The sequence below is a fragment of the Mustela erminea genome, chromosome 11 (assembly GCF_009829155.1).
Source record: "Mustela erminea isolate mMusErm1 chromosome 11, mMusErm1.Pri, whole genome shotgun sequence".
In the NCBI taxonomy this organism is placed as follows: domain Eukaryota; kingdom Metazoa; phylum Chordata; class Mammalia; order Carnivora; family Mustelidae; genus Mustela; species Mustela erminea.
This window is the reverse complement of record NC_045624.1, coordinates 93,833,703-93,848,052: the sequence shown is the minus strand read 5'-3', so window position 1 is coordinate 93,848,052 and position 14,350 is coordinate 93,833,703. Positions and strand designations below refer to the sequence as shown.

At 59.2% G+C, this 14,350-nt stretch overlaps 1 protein-coding gene across 1 annotated transcript in view; it reads right to left on the bottom strand.

Annotated features, from left to right (window-relative positions):
• Nucleotides 1-403: 403 nt before the first annotated feature.
• The window catches only part of ADCY1 (adenylate cyclase 1), a 94,084-nt gene continuing 80,137 nt past the window's right edge, over nt 404-14,350 (bottom strand). Inside the window, exons 18-21 of the mRNA XM_032304450.1 lie at nt 11,061-11,175; nt 9,754-9,878; nt 7,514-7,576; nt 404-6,535 (exon numbers count right to left, since the gene is read on the bottom strand). Of these exons, the coding sequence (XP_032160341.1) occupies nt 5,990-6,535; nt 7,514-7,576; nt 9,754-9,878; nt 11,061-11,175 (849 nt within the window). The 3' untranslated portion in view covers nt 404-5,989. The remainder of the gene's footprint in view (nt 6,536-7,513; nt 7,577-9,753; nt 9,879-11,060; nt 11,176-14,350) is intronic.

Here is a 14,350-nt window from a genome sequence, read left to right as displayed (position 1 = left end):
AACCCTCCCTGACATTCTGGTCTGGTGTCTCGTGGCCTATTCTCTGCTGGACCCCGAACTTCACCTGACCTTGGCCTGTGGAGCCCAGTTTTAGGAACCATCCTGGCTCGGCCTCCTGATGGCCTGCCCCCACCCATGCTATCCACCCTCGGTCTGCCTTCAACGACAGTCCCCGACCAGTTAGTCCGAGACCAGTCTGAGAACCCCAAGGAGTACGAATCATATTCCGCAGAGTCTCTGGCTGGGAGAAGAAGCCGAGCCCCCACACCCCCCCCACCCGCGGTCACAGGAAGAGCAGAGCCCAGCCCAGAGGATAGCACCGACTCTGGAGTCTCCCCTGAGGAAGGCACGTCTTCACACAGGCCACATGACCCTGTGGTTTGCAAGTAAAACGGCCACAGGGTTTAGTCAAGCAATTTTTTTCCTTTATTTTTGTTAAATAAGGTTCCAGAAAGTATAGTGCAAACACTCAGTAGAAAAGTCGCAATTAAGAAATGTACATTCACGTTAACATTTCAGTCCATTCACTGGTTTTTTAATAAAAATAGGACCCATTATTCAGTGACTTGTCTCGGTCGAACAATCTTGGAAAAGACTGGAAGGTACAGTGTGGGCTGGCGTAAAAATAGACCCGTATTGATTATACAAATCTATTGACAGAAGCTACCTGGTGACCGTGAGCTGCCGTCGTTCTGACCCCGTCCCAGGGTTCTGGGTCTACAGAACCATTCTCGAGCGAGCTCCGCAGGCGGCGAGCGTGTCCCCCTGCCCACCCCCCGCCCCTGCATTCCACCGAGTGGCGCGGCCATCCCCCAGCTGGACAGGAAGGGTGCAGGGGCGAATACAGGCTTTCTCGGCGAGGCAAGAAAATCCGGGGTGGGCCATGGGTTGACCTTCGGTGAGAATCAAGCTACTTTAAGGTGTTTGTGATCGATATGTCACCTTCTTTGTGCAAGATGGTATGCAATTGTGCGGCCGGGGCGGGGGCGGGGGCCTCTGGGCTGGGAGACGCTGTGTGGCCAGTGCAGACACCACCACACGGGTTGGAGCCCCAGGCTGCGTTGGGTCGCGGGGACGCTCTGCGGCCAGCCGGCAGATGGCCCAAGGCGGGCCCGTCCCTCCGCGCATGCTGCGTGTTTCCGAGTTCAAAGTGGGTCTCACACACGTGGGGATCTCAGGGCATGCAATTCGGGGTGCACATGCGTGCGAGCCCAGTTTGTACAGGGGGAAGGCAAGCCCGCGTGCCCCTCTGGGACGGGCACTTGGGAGTGCGGGTGCTCCCATGTGTGCAAGAGGTGGTGGCAGGCTTCCTCGGGATTCCCACAACTGGGGGCCAGTCCCCGGAGATGTGTGCTTCTGGGCCCGCGGGGCTTGGGGGTGCTGCTGGTGGGAGGCAAGAAACAGTTCTGGCTGCTGGTGGGCCCGAAGCCCGCGCCGTGGGGAGCGCGAGCCCAGAGACGTGGCGCTCTGCGTGGTTGTTCCTGCACACACCCCCACACACGTTCAGGGAGCCCCGGAGTTGCCCAGCAATCTCGCGCGTTAGTCTAGGACAACCTCTGTTTAAACATCAGCTCTCAGGGCGGGATGTGAGCTGTTTGCACATCGAGCTTCTGAACCGACTCTGAGCTGCCCAGAGTCAAAGCAGTCGGAGCCGAGGAGCCCCGTTTCCTACTAGCCTCCGCGACCCCCGTCTTGCCTTCCACACATTCTCCAGGAAACCTGACCATGGCCATCCGACCCGCAGGAAGGGGCGCTGACCACCCACCTCGTGCCTGTGGCATGAGACGCTGGATAGCTCGACCACCAGGGGAGACAGAGCAGAGACGGCCAGCTTGACCCATGGCCTCCCAGGGCTCAGGTGCTTGCGGACCAGCACTTGGGGGCCACCTGGCTTCATGCACGTGAGTAGGCGTGTGTGGTTTGGGAGCTTCTGGGGCCCCCTTCCCCTGTTTGATGCCAGAGAGGCCGTGCAGAAAGACATGGGCAACCATCCTTCCTGCTGAAGGAGGGCCTGTGTGTTCTCAGACAGGATAGGCTGTGGGCATGACACAGATTTAGGATTTAGGATAGAAAGCGACACAAGGTGGGACTTCTCATGCTAGCTCTGAGTGTCCTTGGGGGGTCCACCGGTGAGGACAGCGTTCTGAGCTCCCCAGGGCGCACCCGGGAGCAAGCAGTGGGGCCAACACTCCAAACCAGCCTGCCAGGGTCCCCACCACAGTGGGCACTTCGGTGAAGACCAGCCGGGGGGTTCCATCAAACCCAGTACGGTGTCAGCAAAGAGCCACTGAGTAGGACGGAAAACCAAGGGCTTCGGACAGGCTGGCATGGGTCTCGGTCCTGCGACTAGTGCTGTGTGACTTTGCTCAAGTCAATAACCTCTCTGAGCCCCAGATTCCTCACGACACCATGGGGGCCGTAAGCGACCAATGGGTGACAGGTGGAGAAGGTGCTCTGGGGCTACCAAGTAGATGTGGGTCTTGGTCATGGAGGTTCCCTTAGTTTGTGGCCACATGGAGAATTCCAGAAGAGAGAGATTTTCACTACACGCGCCAATGACTACTGGCCTCTCCTGCGGCTTTAGCATGGAACCTACACAATCCGGTGTAGGAAGGAATGCATGGATTTCATAAAGGGAGAAAGAGTTGTGTCTAGAACACCCTCCCCTGCCAGGTGTGGCATATACTCATGCATGCACACACCCACATGTGCACACACACACGTGTGCACACATACACACATACACGCACTGTACAATCACACAAGCATGCAAGCACGCGTACACACATGTGCACATGCACATGCATGCACGTGTACAATCACATGCTCGCAAACATGCGTGCACACGTTCACACGTGTGCACACATGCACACAGATGTGATTGCAGCATGGCTCCAGCAGAAGAGTTACTGTTTCTCTCCATGAGCAGATCTGACAGGGAGTAGATAGATGACAATTTTCAGGGAAATTTAAGAAATGCAAATGTATGAGTCATTACCATGACGTTGTTTAGGGAGGTCTAGTCCCGAAACGTGGCCTCTGAAATCAGGCTTACTTCGCTGAACTGGACATGGAGGTGACCACGCGCCCCAGCATCCCAGGACCGGCTTCCAGTGTGCGCACACAGGAGCTGGTGTCTGGAGCCGGGGTGTCCCCGGGAGCGCCCTGAGGGTGTGGAGTCTGGCCCTGGGCACAGGGAGGAGCTAAGGGGCCCTGCCTCATGCTCCTGGCCACAGCAGGCCGTCCCTCCCACTCTGGCACCCCTGCACACCCACCCCTGCACCCCTACATTCACAGTTGTGGGGCCCACACCATCTCCGGGCACAGGGACTGCCTTTGGCTCCTCGCTACCCACCACCCAGAATCAGGGACTCTGTCTCACGTCCCGGGCGGCTGCCTGTCAGCGCCAACCCCCCACCGCCTCAGTCCATCTGACAAAATTCACAGCTGGAGTTTCTTCCTCAGGCTGAGCCAAACAGCCTTCCTGACCATCTACCTCATCCCCACCCCGCCCTCCGGCGGGGGGGTGGGGGAGTCCTCAGGCCACCCCTAGCAACCCAATCCCTGAACCAGACTTCAACCCAGCCCAGTCTAAGACTCACGGGCGGAAATGCAAACCCAGATACTGTGAGAAGAGGTCGCATCCCCACCTGGTCTCCGCATCCCCTCGGAGAGTGCTGGGGCTCCAACTCCCCACCCCGCTTTCCAAGCACACTGCGGGGGTGGGGGGGGGACATGACGCCGGTGCAGGGGCGCAGCTGTGCCCTCCGGCTTCCAGCCGGCCACTCCCCGCCCCTTAGTCATCCCCCAAACCAAACATTTTGAAACCAACTTCCTGTAAGGAGGTTGATTTGTTGCTTTTTAAGTTTTGTTGTTTTTAAAACTGAAGCCGCTACAAAATCAGGTCATGTCGGTTTCCAGGGGCGACTTTCTATGGACCCAATAGGCCCGTATGCTTCAGAATTACAAGTGTTGTCAGTGCTCTGTGACCCGCTGAGTCAGAGAGCTGCTTGGTGTGCAGCGGGGTGCCCCCAACCCCCGAGACCCGACTCCCACACTGCAGGGCGCCCCCCATCTCGGAGACCCGGCTCCCACGTGGCTGGGCGCCCCCCCACCCCCAATGTCCGGCTCCCACGCAGTGGCAGGTGCACACTTAGGGAGCCCCTGCCTCGTGGGCTGCGCATGCATGTCATGGGCGGAGACGGCCACACAGGGAGGGGCCCGCAGGACCCCAGACTTGGGGAATCCCGGGAACACATGCTGAAATGAAGCCAGGTCCACCTGTCCGGGGCACACAAGCGTGAGGCCCATAGGACCCTTCCTTCTTCAGAAGCAGGACCAAGGAGGGGTTCACACTACTTCTGGGTGCTGATGGGACTGGAGCAGGCATTCGTATCATCTGGATCCCGTCGGGGCCCAGACCCAACACACAGAGCAGGCTCATCAGGCAGGACGGGTGTCCCAGCCCGGAGGCTCACTGCACCCAGTGCGCACGCTGAGATGGGTTAGAAGGGTCGCAGGTGTGCACAGACCTGCATTCGCCCCGAGGGTGACTTCACTGACAGGGCTGAGGCTGGCCCTCCGCTCCCTGTGCCTGGGACACCGACAACAAACCCCACAGAACTCGGGGCCTGAGCGGAGTCTGCAGGAGGGGCTGGGCGGCCACAGGGGTGTCGCCCCCCCGCCCCATGGCGTGGTTGAATGTGGGCAAACTTGTGTGCATGGCTTGTGCTGGAATCACCATTGGCTTTGGACTGGCCTTGTCTCCACAGGTTAGTTATTGCCTCTGGAGACAGGAAGTGTCTGGAAGCGCTGTGGCTCTGGGGTCTGACTAACGTGCAGCCTGGGAGGGCCTGGTGTGGTGGTGGGGGGGGGTGCTCCACGCTGTAGCTTACATGCACCGTGCAGCGGATCCCCCAGGCCCAGCGGTCCGTGGAAGCGCCTGGAAGTTTGGTGCTGCCTTCTGCACTACTGAGGTTGGGCATAAGTGGTGCACGAGGGACACGCGGGTCCCCCTATAGTGCTGAGGCGCCCCCAAGCAGGGGCGTGGTGCCTTAGGAGTCACACATCTGGATAAAGAGTGCCATGCGCACAGGAGTTGGGGGGCTGTTCTCATTTTTGGTGGGAGTGAACAGGTGTCCCCTGAAACAGTGCACTATTTACAGAGTGTCTTAAATAATTTAGAGAGAACCCTACTTGAAAGGCTAACGTTTGCCCATGAATACTGTACGAGATTAAAAATAAATAAGGCAAGATCATAAAGTCTCATCACAAATAAAGAGGAAGACATCGTGCACCCGCCTCCGAGGGTCACTGCGGTGGCTCTCGCGCCCTCGGGAACGGTAGAGTCTGGACTGCTGATGACCGACGTGTCGCACGCTCCTGGGAGCTGGGCCTTGGCGCCGTGGGTGGTCCCACGGCCTCCCGCCGCGGCCACGCACAAGGCAGGGCTCCAGAGCTCCTGGTCCTGTGGACCCCCGGTCTGGGACCAGCAGGGCTGGGGGCCACGGAGACTCTCGGTGGCGTCCACCTGACCCCAGGTCACTTGGGTGGACAAGGAGTCCACGGCGTGTCTCTGCAGGGGCAGCCAGCTCCTCTCCCCAATGGCTGATGGCTGGATCCCTGCATCTTTAAACAGCAACCTCATCCTTGGGCCATCCTGACCACCCTGCCTCTGAGTCCACTTCGAGGAGGCAGGCGGCCCACCCAGAGAGCTCAGGATCCTGCCCCTGGCCTAACCCCAACCTTCAGTTCTGTCTGTGAAGTCCCTCTGCCATGCAATCAAGCATGGGGTCAGGACCTCAGTGTAATCCACTGCCCCCCAGACTGCCCTGGTGGAAGCCTGGCATCCACCGGCAGGCAGGCTCCAGGTCCCTGGCCAGGTCCTCAGTCCCGCAGCCTGGCACAGACGGGCACACCACATGGGCCACATGCTCATGGGACTCCCAAGATGACTCGGGTTCCCCTGAAGGAATCATGCCATGTCTCTCTAAAGGCTGAGTGGGGACGGCTGGGCCACAGAGTCCTTCTCAGTAGTGATGGTAGCAATGGCCTTCGGTGGCCCCGCACAGAGCTGCTTCTCAGGAGGGAGGCCGTCCACCCACCCATCTCCGTCCTGAGTCCCGCATCGCTGGCTATCCACGCACGGCCCGGCAGCCGACCATACTGCCCCACAGCCGGGCAGGGCTGAGGCCTCATGAAGGACATCACGCCTCGCGGGTCCACCACAGGAACAGCCCGGGGACATGCACAGGGGCTCAGCCAGAGTAAGCCCAGCCCCTGCCCGCCGGTGCCAAGCTGCCTTCCTCCTACAGTCGGAGCTGCCACCCAGCGCCCCTAGCAACACATCCCACGCGTCAGCACCTGTGCACGTGGGAGACCCCCAGGCCTCCCCAGAGTCCCCTGCAGCCCTCTCCCTGCAGGTGTCCCCCAAACTCACTCCGAAATCCCACGTCCGGGGTACAGCCTTCTCTGCAGGGGGCTTTCTCTGTGGCGAGGTATGGTTCGCTTGTTTCAAAATCCATGCAGGTTTGTGCTGTTGTGAGGAGAGCGGGAGCCCCAGACACGGGCGCAGCAAGGGCCCAGCGGCCCCGATCTTGGTTCCTTCCCTGACGAGTGAGGCCAGGGTTTGTAGGGCCGAGGCCATCCGGGGGCTGAGGGACATCTCGGGACTCGCAGGCAGAGCAGGGATGATGCTTGTCGCAACACAGAGACGTGGCTCAGGGCCCCAAGAATTCCAGAAGACCCGCCTCTGGCCCTCGAGAAAGGGCTCCCAAAGGAAGCCAGCATTCCCCCTCTGTGCTGCGCGGCTTCTCCCCAAACCGCGCGCTGCAGGCCTGGCCCATCTGGGCCCAGGGGCCCAGACACACACGTGAGGCCTGGCTCCCAGCCCGGACTGCTGCAGGCCTTCTCAGGGCGTGCTCCGGCTCTGCCGGCCACAGCTCCACAGCTCCACGGCTCCTGCTGAACCGAAGCCTGGGGCCGTGGCGGATGTTCCCAAGGTCCCGACGCTGGACACTGAGCTGGCCAACCCCAGGCAGCCGCTCCTCGGCCACCGAGGAGAGGACCGAGGTGGGCAGCATCCAGGTGGGCAGGGCTCGCCCGGCCCGTCACTGCCCAGCTGCTTCGGGTCACGCCGGGACGGCACCCCTTCTGCAGCCCAACCTCTGGCTGCAGGCCCTGCTCTGTGGGCCGGGCTGGTCCCTGCTGGAGCCCCCAGCAGCCAGCGTGGGCTCCACTAAGCCTCCTTCCCAGCTGCTCCGGGGGGTGGGTGCTGGCCATGAGGGCCCGGCGGGAGCCCCGAGCCCTGCAGAGCCCCCAGCCCAGCTCTGACTGGGGGACCGGCCATGGGGGCCATTGGTGGCGGGCCTGTGCCCAGTCTGGTCTGGAGGCCAGGTCGCCCGTAAGCACACATTTTCCGCTCTGCGTTCAGGGACCTGGCCTGGGAGCCATTTCTGTCGGTCCGGCCTTCCAGGAAGTACGTTAGCATCTCACCCTTGCCCTTGACGCTGACCTTCCCACGGCACACGAAGCGGTAGGTGCCCTTTCGCAGCAGCCGGTGAACCTCCTCGGTCACCTGCAGCAGAGGAAAGCAGGTGAGTGTCCCCGGGGTCAGCGGGGGAGGATCCCGGGGGCAGGGCTGCCAGAGAGCTCCCTCTTCCACCCCTGCGACCTGTCCCCAACATCAGAGAGCGCCAGGGGACGCGGGAGGCCCAGCCGCCCACTAGGCCTGGGCAGGCTCTGGAAAGCAGCACTCTTGGCGGGGGGAGGGCCCAGGGTGCACGGAAGGCTGGACACTGGACAGGACACAGAGACGTAGCACCTGAACGGGGTGTGAGCCCCAGGGCACCCCAGGCACACGCCAGAGGCCCGGACACGGAGGAGTGGGACAAGCAAAGCTGGATGGCTAACAGGCGTCCCGCACCCCCTTCAAGGAAAGGACCAGAGGCGGAGGAAGGACTCCTAAAAGGAGCAGCGGGGTGGGGGCGTGCTCCTTGTCAACGGAGGAGGAGGCACGTGTACGGGGCCACTGGCGGGAGTGGTGCCTTGGGCAGAGAGGGTGTAGGCAGCACCGGCGGCCCGACGGACAGACCACATCCTCCCCGCGCGGACAAGGGTCCCACCCTGGCGCACGCACCTGGGACACTGACACTGGGCCTGATGGAGGGGAGGGGCCCCGTCTGCACAGAGCTCCCCTATCGCAGGGCCTCTGGGGCATGGGCGTTAAAGGGGCAGCTGAGTGCTCTGTGCCTCGGGGAGTCCAGACACAGACATGCAGGGTGGCAGCAGTGGGGGGCGTGGGAAGACCACCCCAGCACGCAGAGTGGCCACCTGGGGGGTCACAGGGCTTGTCGGACCCACGGGACCCCGTGTGGCAGGTGCCTGGGTCAGAATGGGGGCACGTGGGGCTGTGGTCATCCAAGGTACCCCCGGGGATCTGCCCTCGCTCTTAATCCACAGGGGACCCGTGAGCAGGCAGGGGGCGGGGCGGTGGCAGGGGGTGCCCCGCGTGCAGCCGGGGACACAGACTGGAGAGGCACATCGCCCACAGCCAGGCAGCCGGGGAAGGCCAGGCCTTGAGCAGCAGCCACGTCATGGAGAATGGCCCTGGGGGCCCACCGGGGACAGGTCTGGTGCTGCGCCCAGGAGGGGCTCACCACAGTGTGATCGTGGAAACTATGAACTTGCATGTGAGTGGCTGGAGAGTGGATGGGGCTTTGGCAAGTCCCTCCCAGGGGTGACCTGGCCCAGGGAGGCCTGGTGTCCCAGGACGGGCTGTGGGACGGTGGTGTGACTTAGCACCTCCAAGCAGCACACTCACCCATGGTGAACTTGGTAAAAATGTCGTGTGTGTTTCACAGTAACACAAGAAACTCAAAGGAAGGACTACAGCTGGGGCCACTGTGAGCAGAGCCTCCTGACAGTTAAACTTTAACGAGACCCCAAGGGCCCACCAGGCACCCGACAGGGAGGCAGCGCCCTCCAGCGACCAGGCGGGGCACTGAACACACGGCCCTGGGAGAGCGGGCTGGCGCCTGAGTACACCCGGGGTCTCGGAAGACCTCCTCAGGGATCTGGCCCGAGGGAGAGGCCAGCACTGGACCCAGTGTCGCTCAGAGTGCCCAGCGGGAGCCCAGAGGCCAGCCGCTGCCACACTAGGAGACAGGCTCCTCCTCCTCTGAGGCCCCCCGGGTTTGCTGTGCAGGCCCCTGCAGACCTGGGTTTGCACGGCTGGAAGGGGGATCCCGAGAGCCGCTCATACCTGTGCGTGCCTGGGAAGGGCAGACACCGTCCCAGAACCTTTCGGGGGGCGGAGGAGAGGGGGCTGCTGCAGAGTGTCAGAGCTGCCCACAGCCTCCCAGCCAGGCAGCCCCACAGCACCCACCCTCGAAACCCAAGGAAGCCCCTCCGTGTAAGGCAGGTGGGCAGGTGGGCAGAGTCCTGGATGCTGGACGGGCTCGCTGGGACGCCAGCACTCATCGTGCCCCTGACTCAGCACGCGGCCACGAGGGAGCCGACCCCCAGGGCCACAAGACAAACCAAACCAAGACCACCCCAGGTCTCGGGTCCTGCCTTGCAGGGCACAGACACAACGCACTAGGCAGCTTCGGCTTTGTGTCCCTGCCCGGAAGAGGCAGGCGGGGGAGGGACACTGAGCTGTTCCCTCGCCACCACCTCCCTTCCCCGGCCTCTTGAACCTGCCTCACACCTGCAGGACGGCACCCACGCCCCGGGCAACTCTAGCGGACTGACCTGGATTCTGCCCTGGACACCGGTGCTGTCCATCCGACTGGCCACATTGACCGTGTTTCCCCAAATGTCATACTGCGGCCTTCGAGCCCCGATCACCCCGGCCACCACGGGGCCAACGTTGATGCCTGGAAGACAGCCACGGAGTGCCGTCAGCACTGGCAAGGCTTCGGGGGAAGGAGCTGCCCCTCTCAGGGCCATGGATTCCTGGGGTCACCTAGCCCAGGGCCCCTTCCCAAAGTAGGGACCCACCTCATTGGGACGAGGTAGTCCCCAGTCCCAGTGTCTGCTTACACATGAGCCCCGGGGAGCGGAGAGAGTCCCATTTCCTGGACCAGCAACCCCGCTGCCAGGAGGCCTTTCAGACTGCAGAACGGCAGTGTGTCCCCCCGCAGTCCCCTTCCAGGAGGCACAGTGGCTCCTGACGGTTTCCTAGGCTGCCACCATGCAGGGCGTTCAGGATGTGGGGCCCACCACTGTTCGGTCTTCCAGGATCTCTGAAGTAGGGAGCAGAGGCCCCCGACTTGCTGGAAGAGCGCCAGTCACCCCTGCAGCCATCCCACAACGGGGCTTCCTGGCTCTGCTGACACCACGTCACATGTCCCCTGTTCTGCATCCACACACAGACTTTTCCAGGTTAGGCACGGGTGCTAATGATGTTGGGGCCACTGGCCTCATCCGTGCCTCAGGCCCAGCAGTGGGATGGCCCTGGGGCTGAGCTGGGGACCCGACAGGGGCCTGAGTGGCTGCTCCCCTCACACCACCCCCCCACCGCGTGACTGCAGGGGCGTGGGCCAGACAGAGCCCACCTGCTGGGCGGAAGGGCCTGGGTTGCACCCCACCAGGTCCCTGGGGGCAGGAGTGTCTATTCCCGGCACACTGCTGCATGGATGGTGGAGCTCCGGCCTGAGGACAAAGCCGGAACGCGGCTCGCAGGCCAGGCGGGCACCCGGACGGGCACCAGGCCTCAGACAGAGCTGTGCTCGGAGCCTCAGAATGCCTCCGGCTCTGGTAGCCGCACTGCCGCCCTCACGCCATCCTGGATCTTAGGTATTTCTCTGGACACTGGATGTCTGAATTCTAGAACCACCTCTGGGGGCATTTTCCTCCAGCCGCATGTGGACGCAGAGGTGTTTCGAGAGCTGGATGGTGCCCCTTGGGGTAGAGGGTCCCTATGTCCCCAGGCCTGCCCCGGGAGGCCCCACCCTCGCTCCTGGGGCCCTGACGTAGGTGGGGGCGGGCGTCCCCCAGCCCCGGGTGGGGTGGGCGCAGCATGCTGGCCCGAGTGGCGGCCGCCCGCAGCCACGTACCGACGCGGAGCACAAAGTCATTGTAAGACTGGTAGTTGATCTCGTCCAGGACATCAAACATCTCAATGGCGAAGTCGGCCAGCGTGCTGAGTTGTGAGGAGATGCACTTCTTTGCCTGTGCGTGAGCAGACGGGAGTTACCATGTTTGGAGGAGCAAGGGCAAAGCTGACAGCTGGGAATGCTTGGGAGGGGCCCTGCCATCCCCGCAAGGGTTCAGGGACCAGATCACACAGGCACAATCATGTCCACCGCGTGCAGGGCGGGTGCTGGCTTAGGGTCGGCCGCTCGACAGGCTGCACACCCCTGCAGGCAGGGGCAGGGGCTGCCACGGCCCAAGGTGCACAGGGAAGCAGGGCGGTTTCCCTCACGCAGAGCCCGTGGCTCCCACTGCTTTGTGCTGCTACACGACCTCTCTCGTGCCAAATAATGACAACGGTCCATTGTCTTCCTTTGGTAAGAGTCCTGTCGGCCACCTCCCTCACATGGTTCCCCTCCCGGTCACCTCCTGCGTTAGGACCTTCCTTACCACCGAAGCACCCACAGTGACCCGCGACGGTTACTAACTACAGGTCACACTGGGCTTGGAGGTATGTGTGTACATCCTGTGGGTTTCCACAAATGCAGAATTTCGTGCACCCACAACTGTACCATAACACAGAGCAGCGTCACTGTCCCCCACCCCGTCCCCCATGCCCGTGTGTTCATCCCCCTCCTCCAGCCCCCTGGCAACTCCCGATCCTTCCACCATCTCTACAGTTGTGCCTCTTCCAGAACGTTCCATAACTGGGATCCTCTAGCATCAGCATTTCCGGATTGGCTTCTTGCCTCCGGAAAACGCATCCAAGTTTCCTCCACGTGTTGCCATCGTGTGACGTGTCGTTCCTTTTCAGCGCTGAAGAGCATCTCCTTGTCTGGATGCACCGCGGTGCATTATCCCTTCACCCAATGAAGGACACTCGAGGCTTGCAAGCTTCGGCAGTCCCGAGTACAGCCGCGGTGAGCACCCAGGTCACATATTGTGTGGATACACACTGTCCGCTCCTTCGGGTAAATGCCAAAGATTGTGATTGCTGGATCGCAGGGTTAAGAGTATGCTTCGTTCTGTAAGAAACGGCCAGACTTTCTAGACACACCATGCCCCTCTTCATCCCCACCAGCCATGGGGGCGTGTTCCTGTCACTCCGAGTCCTTGCCAGCACTGGGTGTCCCAGGGTTCTGGATGTTGGCCGTTCTGATCCATGTGTAGTGGGGCCTTGTTGTCTTGATTTACATTTCCTTGATGACACGTGACACAGAGCATCTCCCTACACTTACCTGTCGTGGGTGCCTTCTTCGGGAAGAGATCTGTTCAGATCTTTTGCCCACTCTTTAATCAGCATGTTTGTTTTCTTACTGCTGAGTTTAAAAAGTTCTTGGTATCTATTTTGGGGCCCAAAGCAGGCCTTGAACTCACAACCCTCAGATCAAAACCTGAGCGGAGATCAGGAGTCGGACACTTGACCGACTGAGCCACCCAGGTGCCCTGGGGGGTTCTTTGTATATTTTAGATCCAAGTCCTTTATCAGATAGTGGTTTGCAAAGATTTTTCCCTCGGTCTGTGGGTTGTCTTTTCATTATAGTATCTCCCACATGGAATTTTAAATTCTTAATTTACACCCAGCAGAATGATGCTTTCTTCTGCGGATCATGCTTTCAGTGTTGTATCTAAAAACTCATCACCAAACCCAAGGTCACCTAGATCTTCTCTTACTCTCTCTTCTAGGTCTAACACGCCTGCCTTTTACACGGAGACCCAAGATCCATTATGAGTTAATTTAGCACATCTTGAGTTAATATCTGGCTACACAGACAGATGTGCCGGGGTCCCAGCACTGTGTGTTGCTGGCTACCTCTGCTCCGTCTGCCCTCTTGTCGGGGATCTGTTGACTCTCCTGACGGGTCTGTCTGGCTCTATTCTGTTCCATCGATCTAGCTGTTTGTTCTCCCCCAGCATCACACTGTGTTGATCACGGCACCCTTTCTGGTTGACCTTGAAGTCAGGAGTGTCAGTCTTCCAACCCCGTTCTGTTCTACTGTACTGTGTTAACTTACTCTGGGGCTTTCACCTCTAGGTAAACTCCAAAGCAGTTGGTCAACATCACAGAGCAACCTGTTGGACTTTGGAGTGCAACTGTGTAAATCCGTAAGATCGACGGCCACAACTGACCTCTAGACCATGGGACTTCCAACGCTCAGAGGAACATTACGTCTTCACTTACTTAGATCTTCTTTGATTTATTGCATCAAAGATTGTTTTCCTCCCAGAGATAGCATTGTAGCTACTTTGTTAAACATGACCTAGTATTTAATGGGGGGGGGGGCTACAATCAATGGCACTGTGTTTTTAATTTCAAATTCTACCTGCTTATTGCTGGTGTGTAGGGAACTGACTTATCTGTTAATCTTTTTTTCTACTACCGCCTTAGGGTTACTTATCACAGACATTCTGTGGATTCTTTTTCATTTTCTACATAATCATGTCATCTGTGAAAAGTGTTTTATTTCTTCCTCCCCAGTCTACATACACTTATTTCCTCTTCTTGTCTTATTGCACTAGCTAAGACTTCCAATATCAAGGTCACATAGGTGTGATGACAAGGGGCATTCTTACCATGCTCTTGATCTGAGGGGGAAGCTTTGTTTCTCATCAGGTGTGTTGGAAAACTACCAGGCTTTTGTGGATGTTCCTTGCCCAGTTGACAAGGTTCCTATTCGTAGAGTTTGCTCACAGTTGTTTTTTAAAATCAGGAAGGGGTGCTGGATGTTGTCAAGTGACTGTTCTGCAGAAATTAAATGACATGGTCACCTGTGATGTCTCTTCTTTATTCGGTTGCTATAGTAAATTTCATGAACTTCGAAACGTTGCTCTAGCTTTGGTATCTTGACATCCAACTCCAACTTCCTTGTGCTCTATGGTTTTCATACAATGTTGGATTCAACCTGCTAATGTTTGTTGAGGACGCACACATCCCTACTCATGAGAAATACTGACCTGTGGTCTTCCTTCCTTGTAGTTTCTTTATCTGACTTTCTTATTATTGTAATACTGGACTCATAGAATGAGTTAGAAAGAAATGAGTTACTAAGTTCCACTTTCTGGAAGAGATTTTAGAGAACTGGTACAACTTCTTCCTTAAATGTTCAGTGAACCCATCTGGGTCTACTCCTCTTTTGGAAAGTTACTAATTATTGATTCAATTTCTTTAATAGACATGGGCCTGTTAAAATTTTTAATTTCCCCTTGTTGAGAT